The following is an 18,195-nucleotide window of genomic DNA, read 5'->3' on the forward strand; positions in this document are numbered from 1 at the left end:
CCCAATGCCCTGAGGTGGTTAGGCAGGGGACAGATGGATGACAGTGGCCGCGTGGCCCGAGAGTACACCCCAGAAGACCCAGGGGCCCAAAAGCAGGGGAAAGGAAGGCAGGTGGACAGGCAGACAGACAGGCAGACAGCTCAGCACTGTGTGAGGCTGGCCACCTGACATAAGCCTCACAGCTCACAGCTGCTAAGGGAACAAAGGGGGGCAGGGCCGGGCAGGGGAGCAGCCCCCAGGCTCATCAGGCCGCGGTCAGACCGTGGACTGAAGCCTCTCGAGGGAGAGAAGCTGGAGCCCTGGCCTCCCCACCCAGGCGACACAAGGGGGCCGGGCCCCATGGGGCTTCTGCACACCCCGCATCCCGGGAGCACCTCTGCCCCAAGCTGGCTGCTGGCCTTTGCCACCAGCCCAGGCTTATCAGGGGAGCCCGTCCTCATCACTGGAGAATCCTGCTGCCCACTGTGCCCGCTGCCAGCACCGCCCAGGCAGCTCACCTTGGAATTCCCCTCTGCACCAAGGCGCCCTTCCCCCGCCCCCATCACCGCAAAGCCTGCAGCTTCTCTCTGGGCCTGGCTTTCCACACAACAGACAGTGTGAGCACCCACATTCCTGAGAGCAGAAGCCCGTTTTTGGGCAATGGCTCCCAGGATAGACCCCCCACCCCCTAGCCACCAACCCAGAGCTGGGCTGCTCCTTCCTTCCTCCTCACCACCTCCTATGCAAACAGTCCGGCCCGGTTTGAAGGGGAGACCACTGGGTGTGGGACTGAGGAGAGAGAAAAGTAACTAACTAGTCCCCAGACTACCTCCTTCAGCATCTAACTCTGCTCCATTTTCATGCCCATCCTGTCAGCTGTGGGAGGCTGGGGTCTCAGGTTACAGACAGCCCCAGGGAGCATGGGCTCTAAGAGGTCAGCACCTGCCCCTGCCAGACCAGACACTCTTTTCTGGGATGGTCTAGCTAGAGTGGGGTTCATGAGCTACATGGTCTTCAGCTTAGGGAGTCCACAGACCCCAGAAACTCAGCGTCCTATTGTTTCTGGATTTACATGTATCTTTCTCCATAGGCACTCTAGAGTTTCCTGCACGTTCTCACTTAGGTCCCTGACACTGGTTCAGAAGCACTGGCCTGAGCCAAGGATGGAGGCCCATGTGGTCCATCCAGGACATCCAGGAGGCAGTGAGAGTGGGGGCGGTGTGGCTCCCAGCAGAGTCACTGGGCTCAGACAGTGCCCTGGAGCTGCTTGCCTCCACAGGGTGACCACGGGTGTACAGGTCTGAAGTGGACAAAAGGATTCCCATTTTGCTAGGTGGGAAAACTGAGGCTCAGAGAAGGCTCATAACCCAAGCAGAGCCCCACAGCAGAGAGGGCTGGGCACGTGATGTGAAGTGGGACAGTGGCAGTGCCTGGGGCTGGGGGCCAGCCCCAGAAGTCAGGGTTAGGGACTTATCAGGCCACTGGCCCAGGTTCCATGATTTCAGGGTCCAGCGCTTTCTGTCCCAAGGAAAGGACCCTTTAGCACACTTCTTCCCTTCCCTTCTTCACAGCTTCAGAAGGCTCAGGCTAGGAGAGATAGGAGCAGAGGGAAGAGAAGGGCCAAGCTTCTGTCTGCCTCCCCTCTCAAGGCCAAGCTAGAGTCTGGTGCTCAGGAGTACTCCATCACGAACATCCCACATGGGGACTTCCCTGCCAGCCCCCAGTCCGCCCACACAGCTCCAAGACACCTGCTCAGACAGACACCTAGCCATATACACACCCAAGCATACCCCCTGAGCCTAACACTTGAAAGCCTGACAGGCTTCTGGGAACAAAACCAGGTACATTTCACTCGGGTCCCTTGCTCCTTTCCTCTCTCTTTGGAAAAACACTATGTTTTATTTATTCGGGGTTCCCACTGCCACACTGGGCTCCCAGGACATGGCTCATGCGGAAGGAAAGAACCATCTGGGACCCAAGAGCCCAACCAGCCTTGGGCAGGAGCCCAGGGAGCACCATCCTGAGGGGCTATGCGTCCTGGCCTTTTCCCTCACCAAACCTTAAATATAAATTTTAAAAGGCAACTGGGAAGTGAGGGGGTGGGGAGTGGGAGGCAGGGGGCAGCTAGCCTGTAGAGCCCAGAAAATCCTCATATTAGCCATGGCCCAGGTTCTGCAGATCCCTCAGAGCACAGTCCATTTGGGCCCTTAGAAAAGGCATCCAACCTTCCTCCCCCAGGAATGGGAGATGCCAGAAGCAGCCCATGACAGTGAGCCTTGAACTCCAAACCGCAAACTCAATCTATCATGGTTTGCTGGCGATTCTTTATTAAACCAATTCTGCAGGATCAATGCTTCCTGCCCATCAACATGATGAATAAATCCTCAACTGGCCTGAGCAGGGCTTGCAGAAGCTCTTGGGAGGCTGAGCTGGGCCGTGGGAATGGGCTCCACGCAGAGGCCCATTGGCCGGGGGCTAAAACTCTACTTGGGGTGTTGGTGGGGGTGATGCCAATTTGAGTGGTGGGTTTCCTAAGCTTAGAAGACTCAGCCAGGCCCTTGCCTCTTTAACCTGGGGCAGCTGTTTTGACCTAGAGGTCTGACCCCTGCCCTTCCAGAGACACATAGATGGTCTTTCTTGGATTTCTTTTCTTAAACTCCACCCAGCCCCAGAGATGTGGGCTTCCAGCTACCTGTCTCTGCCTTTTGTGGTACAAGCAGATTCAAAGCCCAGTCTGACCCCTTGTCCTGTCACCCATTTATCAATCCTGCTGCGTGCACCCCTCCCGACCCCCCCCACCGCACAGCCCCCAGCCGCCCCTGCCATGTCCCGGGCAGCCTGCAGTTAGTGAGAGAGTCTGCAGCAGGGGGACTGTGGACAGACAGCCAAAATGGGCAGAGGAAGATGGGGAAGGCGGGGAGATTCCCATGAGGCAATCAACCCAGTCCTAACCCTTCACCATCCAGGATAAGGGAGAACTGGGAAGACAAGGCCCAGTTCCCAGAAGGTGCTCAATCAAAGCCTGTTGTCTGTAGAGGCTGGGGAGCTTGGGGTTGGCCCCTTACACCCCCCACCATCCCACGCGATGGGGTTGGCTAGGAGAACCCTGACCAGAGGCTCTCCGACAACCAAGACAGTGGGAAGATGAGCAAGGGGAGGGAGGGCCCCTGAAGGCCCTCAAGTGGTAGAGATGGGCACAGCCGGCCTGCCACCACCTCCAGGGAGTTCTGAGGGGGGAAGGGAAGCCCAGCCGTCACCCCCCTCACACTCCACCCCCGACCCCCGATGGTGCAGGATATACAACTCCTGTCCACTCCTTCCTAGCTCAGGCTGGGAGCCTTAAGTCATAGCACTGACCAGAGGGGAGCCCACACTTTGGGAACCTGGTCCTGGGGAACAGCCACAGTTCCTGGTGGGAGGGTCCCACACTGGCTCACGCAACTTGAAGACTATGCTTGTCTGTTTATCCTGTGGCCTCCCACACTCCTGGAAAGGGAACACTCGATATTAGGGTTACGAAGAGCCATCCCTCAAAAAAAAAAAAAAAAAGGTGGGGTGGGGGCTCTGGTCACCACTATTTTAAGCCATCGGGTGCTGCCTGACTGGTCACTCCCAGCATGAGAAATCTCTCCCATTGGATGGAAAATGGCTTTGCTCTCATTACAAACCTAGCTTCCCTGGAGTTTGCAAAAAGGGCTCTGGGTTGGCAAAATGCTCATTTATATTGGCAGGCAAGCAGGGTAGGCAGGGAAAGGAGCGAAATAGGGGGCAGGGCTGGGGGGGATGCGGAGAATGAATTAGACCCCAGCTTTAAAGGGTAACGTTTTTTAGACCGTCACTTAAGTCTGATGTATCAGGAAAACTCAGGGGGGTGCTGGGGGACCCCAAGACCTTGACTGAGATAGGGGGGCATCCTTATTCAACCTCAGAGGCAATCACCAACCTCATGTTTTGCAGATACCCCCACAGGCCCTGAGTGCTGCCTGTTCCTCAGTGGCATCTGACTCAAGGGCTGGGGGAGGGGGCAGGGCCCCTCTCCCTGCCTGACAGTCACACCATTTGTCTGGGGACCCATGACTGAGCCATGAAGTCCTAGTAGCTACTGGAGTTTGGGCCTCCGGGGTGAGGATGGGGCATTGGATGAACTTGGGGTCACAGACCAAGTCAGGACACCAGGCATCTTCCCTGACCACTATGAGCAAGGTCATCCTGTCCTGCTGGTCCCGATGCCAGGCGCCAGGAATGCCTGCTCCTGGCCCACCACTTGCCATGAGGGTCTGGGCCCAGGGTTAAGGTGGGCATGGAGGGCTTTTATTGTGCACCTCAGTCCTGGGGGGGGGGGCAGCTCTCCCTCCCCAGCTGCTACTTCCCAGAAGGAGATGAGAACACTTGGGGTCAGTGCCCAAGGAGCTGGCACCTCTGCCAAGAGGTCTGTCTCCCTTCTTGGCCCTGCTCAGCAGGCGGAATGGCCTGGAACTGCCTATAGGATAGCTACCCTGACTGCAGCCCAGCGCGGGGAGGTGGGAAGTGTGGTTTAAAGTGGCAGAGCCCATTCGCGGCTGCCTGCAGGGCTAGGCCAGGCTCAGAACCCCTTTTCAGCCGGCCTCTAAAGTGGCCCAGAACCCAAGAGGGCGAGGACTGGAGCCTGAAACACAGAAAAAGTTCCCAGCGCGGTGCAGGCGGAGGTCTGGGGGTGTCTTGGTGCCTAGAGGCGCCCCACATCTCTCGGAGCTCCCCGCGCGCGAGGAAGGAAAGTTAACTCCGGCTGAGAGGCAGGGCTGAGAGAGGAAGCATGCCTGCGACCGCTCAGGGAACCCACAGGATCCCGTCGGCCTCCTTACCTGAAGTCGCTGTAGGGGTGGATAATCCAAAATCCGGCCGATTTCACCCTCTCCTGCTCGCGCTCCACGGCTTTCTGGCTGCCAAACATCCTCAGGGAGAATTTGTTGACCCCGGGCTGGAGCATGGCCCCAAACTGGCGCTGCATGAAGCCGGCCTGGCCCAGGCGCACCTCGGCCTCTGGGAGGATCTGGTCGCCGGCGGCCGCGCCTCCCTCCACTTTGATAGCGGTGTCCACCGAGGGCTGCTCGCAGGAGGCGGAGGCCGGCTGCGGCGGCTGCTGGGGCGGCGGCGGCGAGGCTGCGGGCTGAGCCGAGGTGCCGGGGCGCTCTGGCTCGGTCGCCAGGCCCGGGGGCGTCCTGTCCTCGCCGGGGGACGCGTCGCCCTCGGCGATGAGCCGCCGCTCCTCCGCGGAGTCATGCAGGTGCCCGTGGCTGCTACCGCCCCCCGCTCCGGCGCCGCCGCCGCCACCGCCGCCGCCGCCCCGGCTGCCCAGTGAGGCCAGGCTCCCGCGGAAGCGCCTGCAGTCGCCGTTGGTGCTGGACTTGCCCGCGCCGCGGGCCGGCCCCTCGCCGTCCGCCGCCCCGAGGGCCGCGCCCCGGGGCTCCGTGCCGCCCGCGGCCGCCGAGGGTGAGGGCGAGGGCAGCGGCCGCAGCCGGATGCTCCTGCGGCTGGGGTCCTGGCGGCCCCCAGTCCCCTCCTCCTCGGTGTCCTCTTCCTCGTCCATGATCCACGCCTTGGCCCCCACCTGCTGCGGGAGGCTGTAGAGCCGCTTGCGCATGGACGGCGGCAGCTTGTCCATGGCGCCGGGGGCCGGGGCCCGGCCGGGGCAGGGGCGCGGGTGCGGCGCCGCCGACCTGCTCCAGGTCCGCCCGCCGGTCAGTCTGCCCGCGGGGACGCGTCCTTCGCCGCCGGCTCCGCGCCGCCTCAGGCGCCCATGCTTGGGCAGGCTGGGTGCCGCGGGGAGGCTCCCAGTCCCGCTCCGGGTCCCCGGGCTCGCCGCGCTGCGCCTCCTCCCGGGCCGGGCTGGGCGCGGGGACCCCGCGCTCCCTCCTTCTCTCCCTCCCGCGTTCGGGGGCGCGGCGCGCGGCCCGGCTCCAGGCGCCCCGCCCCCGCGGGGAACAATGGGCGCGGGTAGAAGCGGCGCTGCGGCCGCGGCGCTAGGAGAACCGCTCTGGAGCGCAGAGCGCACGACCCGCGCGCCTCCCGGGCGTGCGTCCCGCGGGCAGGAGGGATGTCAGTCTGTCCCGCCGCCTCGGCTTTGCAGCCAGCCGCTTGCAAGCTCGCCTCGCCTCCTCTGGCCGAGCCCGGCCGGCCAGTCCCGGGGCTCCAGCCGCAGCCGAGCGGAGCCCAGCGGCCCGCCAGGCTTACATCAGCGGCCGCCTCCCCCGGAGCGCCCTCCGGCAGCGCTCGGCTCCCGCGCCCCGGAATATTCATGAAGCCGCCGCAGCTCGCGGGTTGCCATAGGAGCGGCTCCCGCAGCCGGGCCTGCCTACCTGGGCTTCTTAAAGGAGCAGCCGCGCGCGGGCCGGGGGCCCGGAGCGGGCGGGGCGGGGGGGCGGGGAGGCAAGGGCGGGGGGCGGGGGGCCGGCCCCGCGGGAGCGCAGGGTGGACCCTCGCCAGACCTTAGAGGCTGGGGGGAGAGGCGTCCTTAATCCTACACCCTCAAATACCTTTCCTTGGCCGAGGCTGGGAGCGCGCCCCAAGTCTATGATTCCAGCTTGGGCTGCGAATTTCCACCCAAGACTGGGAGGGGGGAAGAGGCGGGGGACGGGGTTTCCCGATCTCTCCTCCGAGCTCTAGGCTCGCCTTTCCTCAGCTTCTCGGCTGAGACTCCGGCCCGCCTCTGGGGAGGCGGGCAGGTCGTCCCCATGCGGAGCCCCAGGCCTCTCCGCCAGGCGCCTGGAGGGGGCTTTCCAGGAAATGCCCTGCCTCTGGGCTGCTCCCGGGGTTTTCCTGTGACACCGGCGGGGGATAAAGCCCCCGCCGGTCTTTCCCTTGCGGAGCCTCGCAGCAGCCGGGCAAGGAGGGCATGGGGAAAACTCCGGGAGGCACCAGGCGCGCGGGTGAGACCCAGCCCTTCGAGGTAAGACTTCGAGGAAATGCGCCCACAGCTGACGCGGGGTCGGATCCCCGAGCGCACCTCTCCGCGGGTGGTTCAAGTGGGGGTTCCTGAGACCAGCGGGGCTGCAGCGACGAGCCAATAGGCAAGCTGTTCGGGCAGCCTGGCACTCTGGGGCTAGCTATCTGGGTTCCCATCCAAATTGTGACACTCCTTTGTGGACAAACGCTAAAGGAGTTCCCGCTGCGCTCCACCCAGGCCCCCTACCCGCCCCCCCAGGCAGCTGTACAATCCCTCCCCCTTCGATTCCGCTCCCCACCCCCACCCCGGGGGCCAGCAGGCCATCCAGCTGTGTGTGCTCTCTCTCTGTGTATGGTCTCCGGGTTTATGGACAAACCCCACCAGTGCAGCCAGAGATACCTCTCTCTTCCCCTCCACACCCCAGGACAGCCTGACACCTCCCACCCGCACAGTGGGACTGCCAGATCCCCTCTCCTTGGCCTGCGGGCCACCAAGATGGCCCAGGGGTTCCTCAGATCTTGTCAGAGCCAGTATCCCAGATTAGCTCAAAAAAGGGGATGAGGCATTAGAGGGAAAGTGTTAACCAGGGAAGGTTGGAAGTAGACCCTCAGCAAAGTGTGACAGGAGGGGAACAAAAAGGTCCATTAGCCCTGCCATCTCTGAAGAATTGCATGAAGTTTTTCTTCAGAGGATTTTTACTCTCATTCTGAGCTCACTTGGGACCACCTCCCCCACCCCATTCAGAGCAGAAATTTTGGAAGCAAGATGGGAGGAGGGAGTCTGGCAGGGGCTTTTCTGCTCTACCCACTGGACCACAGGACCTCCCATGGGGAGGGAGGGAATGACTAGGGCGATGACATCACCGCTAGCTGGCATTTCTACTTTTGAGCAGCTCTGAGCTGACAGTTACTGCACAGATGCTTGGAGGCCTAATCCTTGAATGTCCTTGGGTCTCCTTGAGAAGGAGTGTTCTTAACGGGCTGGGAGCCCCGCCTGCCCTGATGTGCCAGCCATCGGAGGAGACCTCTGTTTAACTCACTTCTTTGGGCTTCTAGACACAGTCAGAAGCTAGTCTGCCCTACACCAGCTTCAGGAAGTCAGCCCCAACAGGCTTCCCAGTGACCCATGGTAAGGGCATCCTCTCTTCTAGGCACCCTTGCAGCCGCCCAAATCTTGGCCATGTCCCACCTTTTAGTCCCGATGGCCCATGAGCTCCCATCAGTCTGGGAACTGATTACACAGAGCAGTCAGTGTCCGCAACAAGACTGAGCTCCCCGAGGGCAGGACAGATTTGACTCATCTCAGGGTCCTCAGCACCAAAACTAGGAGAGACAGAGAGCAGATCAATAAACGTAAACTATGCATGAGCAACTCTGGAAGTTAGCTAATGCCACAGAAGGGGATCCTTGAAATAGACGGAGGATATGACTGAGGTTCTGCTTGCTGGGATACCGCTGCTGTAGGCTGGCCAGGGGCCAGAGTCCTTGGAATCCGCTCCCTCTAGCCCCTCACCTACCCTCAATTTCGTTAGCACCATGCATAGGACTGCTCTTGGGTGCAAAATGACAATTAGGTAAAGTAGGCATGTGATGATACTGGCCTCTCCTGTCTCCCCTATGTGAAAACCCTATTGGAGATAGCTGTGGCAGGTAGAGGAGGAAGAAACTGAGCCTTTGCCCAGCCCCTATTGTGGGGAATCTTAGACTCGTCCTTAGGAAAGAGGACAAAACTCAAGATAGGAAAGAAATGTGTACTAAAACATGCTTCAACCCATGAGAGATTTGAGGAGGGAGACCTTGCTGAGCTTGGGGTAGTTAGGGAGGGCTCCCTGGAGGAAGGGGTCAGATTTGACGAGAGATACATATCTAGCACCTTACAGTTTACACTTCATCTGTTAAACCACGTGAAATTTTTGCAGACCATTTGATGGTTTCAGAGGCTGTACCTGACATTCTTCCTCCCACCTGCAAGCAAGAAAACTAAAGCCCAGGGAGGTGTTTGCCAAATGTCTCACAGTAAGAAAAGCTGTGGAGCCTGGACCTCCGGCCAAGGGCCCCACAGGTCAGGCTCTTCTCGGCTACCCAGCTGACTCACACAGGTGGGGTGGAGGGCAGGCACAGGTGTAGGAGGGAGGATAGGTGGTTCTGAGTCTGGTTTGGTTGAAGCAGAGAAACCCTGAAAAATGGAGCTCCCACATTCTGTATTCTCACCATTGTTCCAGGCGGGTCTCATGCCTTCTCATTTCCTGTGCTGCCTAGAAAGCCTGGGGTCTATTCGGGCTCATCTGGTAACACGGTAGACTGGACCTGGAGATTCCGGCAAGGGGAAAAAGCCCTGCCTCTGGACTGACATAGACAGACCTATGGCTCTCAGCTTCCATGGGGAACTGAGTGTCTCTGGGAAACAGATGTGCTTCCTGCAGGGCTGCAGGGGGCCTGGGTGTTCCTGGAATGCAAACCAAGAAAAAAATCTGGGTCTAAGAGAGAAGGGACTGGGGAAGATGGGCTTTCCTTCCCTGGAAGGGATACTAAATTCAGAAGACCAGCTGGGAGTGGGGTGGAGATGTAGCTGATTATTATAGGTCAGTCTCAGAACTTATTTGGTGGGAACCTGGATGGGCAGAGGGGGTTGAGAAATTCTGAAAGTTTACTTGATTGCTGGCTGAGGGCATTGTTCTTGTTTAAAGAGGCAGCTCGGTGGAGGTAGGGGTGTGGCTCCCACACTGTGTAATGCCAAGGTTTTGGCCAATTCTGCTTGAAATTTAACAAAAAGAGAGAGAGAGAACAATGTAGGATATTTTAGGGTAAGGTTGCCAACTGTCCTTCTTAGAAGTCTGTCTTTATTCTAACATTATATCCTTGCCACATTTTCTGTGTTGAAATGCCCTTTTATGAAATAGTGCTCGGAGATGGTATTTTTTATGTCCTTGGCTAAATAAAAAGTTGGCATGGGATCCTGTGTTTGTTCCCAAAAATCATTTTTGAATGTTATTGGTCTGCAAATTCCAGAAGTCTGGGGACTCCCCACTATAAACAATAGAGCATGGGACTGGGAAACACGATTAAGTATTTCTCTGTCCTTTACTGCCTGTGTGTGCCTTAGTCTTCCTCATGTGTAAAATGGGTTTAATGATGTCTGCCTTCTAAGTTATTGTGAAGACTGAGAGAATGAATGCATGGAGTATGACATCTCATTTGTAGTAGGTGCTCAATAAACACTGAATAATGGAATAGTGAATAAAACTTGTAATAGCCAATGGAGGCCGTTGCCCAAGGAGGAAACACTTGGCCTTTCAAATCCAATTTAGATCATATATTTGTCTTAAAAATTGCTGTTGGGACAAAAGTGATGTCTTGCTCTGCAGGATTTTCTTCAAATTCTCTGCCCCTGCTAAGTCTTGGCTGAGCGTCCAGCGGCATACTTTCTTCTCTCTGGGAAGAGTACTTGTTTAAGTGGGATCAGAGGAAACTGACTGTCAGTTTCCCCACCATACACCGGTGCAAATTCCTCTTTCTGTTTAGGGTAGATATGGTCCTCCCAGGACACCTTCTGCTCTGCTCTGAGGCAGGTCTGCTCTAGGGGCTGGATTCAGGCCTGACTTGGGGACAAGGCCCCAAGAAGGAATACTGGACTCTGCTACATTCCCTCAGGTTTCCTATCTCAGGGCTTCCCGATGAAGAAACTGGAAGGGGGAAGGAATGTAGAGAACAAGGCCAATTGCATGTAGATGTGTGGCGAGAACAGATCAGTCACCTGGTCTTGACCAAGCCTTGGTACCCACGCCTAAGCACAGCCACAAATGGATGGAGGCCGAAAAGACAGGGAGATGTTCTAGATGGGCAGTTCTCAGTGGTGAAAGACCATTCCAGAGGTTTGTAATCGAGGATCAGAGTAAGTGGTAAGTGGTTCAGAAGCTCAGAGTAATGGTGCTCCTGAGTGTGGTCAAGGCAGACTTCCTGGAGAAGGTGTAAAGTGAATTGGGTTTTCTATACAGTGGTGTGTGTTTCTCATGGGGGAAGCAGTGAATGGAATAGCCTGACGGGGGTGAGGCCTGCTGCATTCTCTGTGGGGTAAATGAGAAATTGCCCAAGGATTGGCCTAGGGAAAGAGTCTACCACTAAGGGGTTGCTCTAAGCTGACCTTATGAGAAAAGCTATTGTCCCAATAGAAGGAGGGTATTGGGTCCTTCTGACCCCCCTCCTCCCAATACCCTCACCCCTAGAGTCTGGCTGCAGAAACTACTGGGAACCCACATGCCCACCCTCCCCCAAGGACATTAAGGCTCTAGTGAAAGAAAGTCCCTACAGGCTTGGTTTCCTGTTGGGTTTGCCATCTGCTTTCTTCTCAGCTCTGCCTGGTTTCTTTAGGATCTGGGAGTGTGAGCCATGGCTTTGTCCCTTTCTCTAGTCCCTGCCCCTGTGCAGGACCCAACCTGTGAGTGCCAGAGCCTGGCAGAGCCCAAAGCCCTTTCATTTCCAGGCCAGCCCTTGATCTCTCCATTCTCCCCATCCTGTACTCCCAGCTGCTCCCTTGGGACTTGGCCAGGGCACAGGCCAGGACATCATGCCCCTCTCCTCCCAGGGAGGAAGAAGAAAGATGTGCTGACAGCCCAAGCAGGTCTGGACAGTGTCTCTGTGTCCCACTAGGGCTCCAGGACGTCTGGGCCACCTGGACTCAGAGCCAGGCTGGAGAGTGAGGCACTTGGGTGGGGGGAGGCCCCCAAGGTGCTGGCTGAGCCTAGCTGCCAAGCAGCTAAGTGCCAGAGACAACTCTGTCCCAAGTCTGGAATTCACTGTATATTAGAGCTGAAGTGAGTTCAGACAGGGGCCGTGGGATGGTTTCAGCAGCCTGGGCTGGAGGAGTCAGGGAGGGAAAGGAAGACACAGGGTCGCCAGGGAGAAGGGGAAGAGGTGGCAGAGAATTGGCAAACGGGGTGAGGTGGGGGGTGGGTAGTGAGGAGCACTGGGGGCCTTGGACAGTAGGCTCAGCCTGCAACCCCCACTAATGCCAGGCTCCCCACTTTGGCCAAGCCTTGCTCCTGCGGTTCCCCCTGCCATGGCCACTGTCCTCTCCCTCACTCCTCTACTCATTCTTCTTACCCAAGTTCACATCATTCCTGGTTGTGTTCAACCATGCACCCGTTTATTGATCTAGCTGGCTGGTGGAGGACCTACTATATCACATGAAAGATCCAACCCCTAATCCTCAGCCACCACCGTCTGTGACAAGAATGAGACAGAGACAGAGACTCTTGTAAAGAAGCCAGGGACAAGGGTCATGTGATGTGGCCAAGTGGCTGGAGAACAGAGGGAGGAGGAGGAAGGACACGGAGGAGGGGAACGGGGAGAGATAGTCCCGCTTGAACTGGCTTTTGCAGAAGGCATGTGTGATTTGGGAAAGTGGAAGCAGAGAGGTGGGCCATGCCAGGTGAAGGGCACAGTGTGAGCTGAAGAGGGAAAGGGGAGCCCATCCCTGGGATGGCTCAGCAGTCTGGAGGATGGCAGCCCTGGCGGTTGGCGGTGAGCACCAGGACCCAAAGGTAGGTTGGTTCTGGTGGCAATCAGACGTGACTAGACCTGATGAGCTAGGACTTTGGGAACAACCAAACAACAACCAACCAACCCTGGGAGCCCAGGCCTATACTCAGTTCTGCAGTAAGTGGACAAGAAAAGAATGACACAGTCCCTACTCTTGGAAGCTCACAGTGGGGTCGAGGAGATTAAAGCAGTGACACAAAACCATTTAGTCCCCTGCCAGAGGGAAGGGCTTGGACCCGATGCCTGTGGGCCCATAGCGGGAGCCACAGCCCTGGCTGGCAGCTAGTCCAGGAGCTCTGCTCTCCAGCTCCCTGCAAAGCACATCTTTTGTGCGGGCCCCATGGCCCAGCCTCCCTCCCACGAGCCCTGCACATCAGGATAACCTGCTATTACATGAGCCTTTCACTGGACGCCTTCCAGAGAAAGACAGTTCCGCTGGGTAATGAGAGCTGTGCCCCACAGGCCACACTGCAGGGTCCAGAGTGGAGACTGTGTCAGGGAGAGGGTGATAGAGACTATGACAGGGGCTGTGACAGACACTGTGACAGAGACTATGAAAGGGGCTATGACAGAGTCTATGATAGGGGCTGTGACAAAGATTATAATAGGGTCTGTGATAGAGGCTGTGATAGAGGCTGTGACAGAGTCTGCAACAGAGACTGTGACAGAGATTATGATGGGCTGTGATAGAGGCTGTAACAGGGGCTGCGATAGTTGCTGTGACAGGGGCTGTGACAGGGGCTGTGATAGAGTCAGTGACAGAGGCTGTGACAGAGGCTGTGACAGGGGCTGTGACAGAGGCTGTGACAGGGGCTGTGAGAGGTATTGTGACAAAGGCTGTGACAGGTACTGTGACAGATGCTGCCACAGTGCTGTTGACAGAGTCTGTGACAGAGGCCGTGATAGAGGCTGTGACAGGGGCTATGACAGGGGCTGTGACAGAGGCTGAGACAGGGACTATGAGAGAGCCTGGGACAGCAATGTGACTAAGCCTGGAACCACAATCAGAGTTGGGACAACAGCTCCTGGAGCCCAGGCCCACACTCCCACGGTTGACAGAGCAGTTGGCGGTGACAGCAGCAACACAGCAAACACATGGGCCCAGCCAGGCCCAGGCACTTGTGGAAACGCCAACAGGCTGAAGCTGCCACAGGAGGAGAGCGAGAGGGGCTGAGTGAGGCCGGTTCCCAGCAGCCCTGCCAAGAGTTCCTGTGTGTCCGTGGGTAAGCTTCCGGGCCTCGCTTTCCTTGGTAATGGCGCCTCGGGGAGAGGCCGGATCACAGAAGAGTCAGGAGCGGGTGTGGATGGACCGAGAATCCCTGTGAGACTCCGAGCTATGGCCAGTGGTCTTGGAGCCCCCCCAGCGCCCCCAAGCACAGCCCGCTGACTGAATAAGGAACACACCTTCCTCACACACGATCAGCCGCTCCCTCCGTGTGTGGGTGCCAGCGGGACGAATAAAACGATTTGTTTTCAAGTAAAACAATCCGTGACCGTGAGGACAGACATTTATGGAGAGCTAGTTTTGTCCCAGGCACCCCGCCCAGTGCTTAGCACTGATCTGCTCGTGTAACCCTGGCTAGAGTCCTGGTCAGGTAAGTGGTCTTATCTCCATTTTACAGATGATTAAACTGAGGCTAATGAGGCTCCCTAACTTACCGAAGCTCCAAAAGGCGGAGGAAGAGCCTGGGTCTGCAGGCAGGTACGTCTGACTCAGTGTCTTACCCTCGCTCACCGTTGACGGCTTTCTCAATCACAACCTGCCATCATGTCTGATGTATTCCGAAGTTTCAAAGCCAGAGACTTCCTCAGTGAAAAGGAGGTCCTTGTACACAAATTGGCTGGGACCTACCATGTACAGCCTACAGCAGCCTTGCGAAGGCAGCCAGAGAAAATCACATGGTTGCCCTGACTGGCGCTTCCTCAAGTTCATGGTCTTTGATGTGCCTCAGTGCTGCCTGGCGATCCCACTGGGTTTCCCTACCTGCCTTGTCCTCATGCCGTTGCAACAGTGACCACTCTCCCAAGCATTCAACCTCTTCCTACAGGATCCTTCCCATCAGCATTTAAGCCTGATCAGATCCCTTCAATTCCAAAAGTTCCTCTTTGAATCCCACTCTCTTCTTCTCTCCTTCCCCCCACATCTAATTTTCTTGAGAGGAAGGGCTTCCCTTGCCCTCATGCCTTAGCGCGCAGTGATCAGGCTCTGTTACCCCTGTGTCTTCAGTCCCTTACCCAGATCCACCTTTCCCCCCTTCCCTTTCTTGTCATCTGAGCATCATGTAAGGCAGCTGACCACTTCCCTGTTCTGGAAGCATCCTCTTCCCTTAGCCAGGAACACATACTCTCCTGATTTCCTTTACGTCTCTGGCAGTCCTCAGTTTCCCTTCTTTGCCCACACCTCACCTCTTGGTGTCATTCCTGAGTCTATTACAGGTGCTTTCTCTTCTCATGTGATCTCTCTGCTCAGACACTCTCACCGAGGCCCTTGGGTTTGGTTTCCATCCATGTCCTCAGCCCAGACCTCTCCCCTGGGCCCCAGACCTGTTTGTTCAAAGGCCTCTTGGATTGCTCACAAGCACCTCATGAACTCTACACACTCTTCTCCAAAGACTCCTTTCCCCCACTCAATGAATGTCACCACTAACCTTCCAGTGGCTGAAGCCAGAAACATGGGCATCATTCCTGACTCCTCCTTCTACCACCAGCCCTGCCACCAGCCCCCATATCCAATTAATCCCTAAGTCCTGCTATTTCTCCTCCATAAATCTCTCTCAAATACATCTACTCCTTACCATGTCTACTGACATAACTCCAGGTTATTTCTTGCCCAGGTTATGGCAGCAGTCTCCTTGACTGGCCTCCCTACCAGCCTTGCATTATTTTTTATTTTTTATTTTTTTAACATATCATGTAATATTTGCTTCAGGGGTACAGGTCTAGGAATCTTCAGTCTTACACAATTCACAGCGCTCACCATAGCTCATACCCTCCCCAAAGTCCATACCCAACCACACTATCCCTCCCCGCCACTCCCCAACAACTCAGCTTGCTTCCCAAGGTCAAGAGTCTCCTATGGTTTGTCTCCCTCCCAATCCCACCCTGTTTCACTTTTTCCCCTCCCTTCCCCCCACGACCCCCTGCCCTGCCTCTCAAATTCTTCCTGTCAGAGAGATCACATGATAACTGTCTTTCTCTGATTGACTCATTTTACTCAGATTAATACCCTCCAGTTCTACGCATGTCACAGCAAGTGGCAAGATTTCCTTTCTCTTGATGGCTGCAAACTATTCCATTGTGTGTGTATATATAGATATAGATATAGATATAGATATAGATATAGATATAGATATATATCACCTCTTCTTTATCCATTCATCTGTTGATGGACATCTGGGATCTAGTTCTTTCCGTAGTTTGACTATTGTGCACATTGCTGCTATAAACATTCAGGTGCATGTGCCCCTTCGATCACTACATTTGTATCTTTAGGGTAAATACCCCATAGCTGATTTCTGGGTCATAGGGTGCTCTATTTTCAACTTTTTGAGGAACCTCCATGTTGTTTTCCAGAGTGGCTGCACCAGCTTGCATTCCCACCAACAGTGTAGGAGGGTTCTCCTTTCCCTGCATCCTTGCCAACATCTGTCATGTCCTGACTTGTTAATTTTAGCCATTCTGACTGGTGTGAGGTGGTATAGCTCATTGTGGTGTTTTCTTTTTTTAAAGATTTTTATTTATTTATTTGACAGAGAGATCACAAGTAGGCAGAGAGGCAGGCAGAGAGAGAGGAAGGGAAGCAGGCTCCCTGCTGAGCAGAGAGCCCGATGTGGGACTTGATCCCAGGACCCTGAGATCATGACCTGAGCCGAAGGCAGCGGCTTAACCCACTGAGCCACCCAGGCGCCCCTCACTGTGGTTTTGATATTGCCAAGTGATGTAGAGCACTTTTTCATGTGTCTGTTAGCCATTTGGATGTCTTCTTTGCAGAAATGTCTGTTCATGTCCTCTGCCCATTTTTGATTGGATTATTTGTTCTCTGGGTGTGGGGTTTGATAAGTCCTTTATAGATTTTGGATACTAGCCCTTTATCTGGTATGTCATTTGCAAATATCTTCTCCCATTCTGTTGGTTTTCTTTTGGTTTTGTTGACTGTTTCCTTTGCTGTGCAAAAGCTTTTGATCTTGATGAAGTCCCAATAGTTCATTTTTTCCCATGCTTCCCTTGCCTTTGACGATGTTTCTAGGAAGAAGTTGCTGTAGCTGAGGTCGAAGGTTGCTGCCTGTGTTCTTCTCAAGGATTTTTGTGGATTCCTGTCTCACATTGAGGTCTTCCATCCATTTTGAGTCTATTTTTGTGTGTGGTGTAAGGAAACGTCAGTTTTATTCTTCTGCGTGCGGCTGTCCAATTTTCCCAACACCATTTGTTGAAGAGACCGACTTTTTTCCATTGTACACTCTTTCCTGCTTTGTCGAAGATTAGTTGACTATAGAGTTGAGGGTCTATTTCTGGGCTCTCTATTCTGTTCCATTGATCTATGTGTCTGTTTTTGTGCCAGTACCATACCGTCTTGATGACTACAGCTTTGTAATAGAGCTTGAAGTCTAGAATTGTGATGCCACCAACTTTGGTTTTCTTTTCCAATATTCCTCTGGCTATTTGGGGTCTTTTCTGGTTCCATATAAATTTTAGGATTGTTTGTTCCATTTCTTTAAAAAAATTGATGGTATTTTGATAGGAATTGCATTAAATGTGTAGATTACTTTAGATAGCATAGATATTTTCACAATATTTGTTTTCCAATCCATGAGCATGGAACATTTTTCCATTTCTTTGTGTCTTCCTCAGTTTTTTCATGACAACTTTATAGTTTCCTGAGTACAGATTCTTTGCCTCTTTGGTTAGGTTTATTCCCAGGTATCTTATGGTTTTGGGTGCAATTGTAATTGGGATTGGCTCCTTAATTTCTCTTTCTTCTGTCTTGCTGTTGGTTTATAGAAATGCAATTGATTTCTATGCATTGATTTTATATCCTGACACTTATACTGAGTTCCTGTATGAGTTCTAGCAGTTTTGGAGTGGAGTCTTTTGGGTTTTCCAAATAAAGTATCATATCATGTGCAAAGAGTGAGACTTTGACTTCTTTGCCAATTCAGATGCATTTATTTCTTTTTGTCGTTTGATTGCTGAGGCTAGGACTTCTAACACTATGTTGAATAGCAGTGGTGATAATGGACAGCCCTGCTATGTTCCTGACCTTAGGGGGAAACTCTCAGTTTTTCCCCATTGAGAATAATATTCTCTGTGGGTTTTTCATAGGTGGCTTTTATAATATTGAGGTATGTACCCTCTATCCCTACACTGTGAAGTTTTGATCAAGAAAGGATGCCGTACTTTGTCACATGCTTTTTCTGCATCTATTGAGAGTATCATATGGTTCTTGTTCTTTCTTTTATTAATGTATTGTATCACATTGATTGATTTGTGGATGTAGAACCAATCTTGTGGCCCAGGAATAAATCCCACTTGGTTGTGGTGAATAATCCTTTTAATGTACTGTTGGATCCTATTGGCTAGTATTTTGGTGAGAATTTTTGCATCCGTATTCATCAAGGATATTGGTCTGTAATTCTCCTTTTTGATGGGATCTTTGTTTTGGGGATCAAGATAATGCTGGCTTCATAAAATGAGTTTGGAAGTTTTCCTTCCATTTCTATTTTTTGGAACGATTTCAGGAGAATAGGTATTAATCCTTCT

At 54.6% G+C, this 18,195-nt stretch overlaps 1 protein-coding gene across 1 annotated transcript in view; it reads right to left on the minus strand.

Annotated features, from left to right (window-relative positions):
* Window positions 1-5,620, minus strand: part of HCN4 (hyperpolarization activated cyclic nucleotide gated potassium channel 4) — a 41,893-nt gene extending 36,273 nt beyond the window's left edge. Inside the window, exon 1 of the mRNA XM_044229904.1 lies at window positions 4,821-5,620. Within this exon, the coding sequence (XP_044085839.1) occupies window positions 4,821-5,620 (800 nt within the window). The remainder of the gene's footprint in view (window positions 1-4,820) is intronic.
* Window positions 5,621-18,195: the final 12,575 nt, after the last annotated feature.

Source organism: Neovison vison, chromosome 13 (genome assembly GCF_020171115.1).
Source record: "Neovison vison isolate M4711 chromosome 13, ASM_NN_V1, whole genome shotgun sequence".
Lineage (NCBI taxonomy): Eukaryota > Metazoa > Chordata > Mammalia > Carnivora > Mustelidae > Neogale > Neogale vison.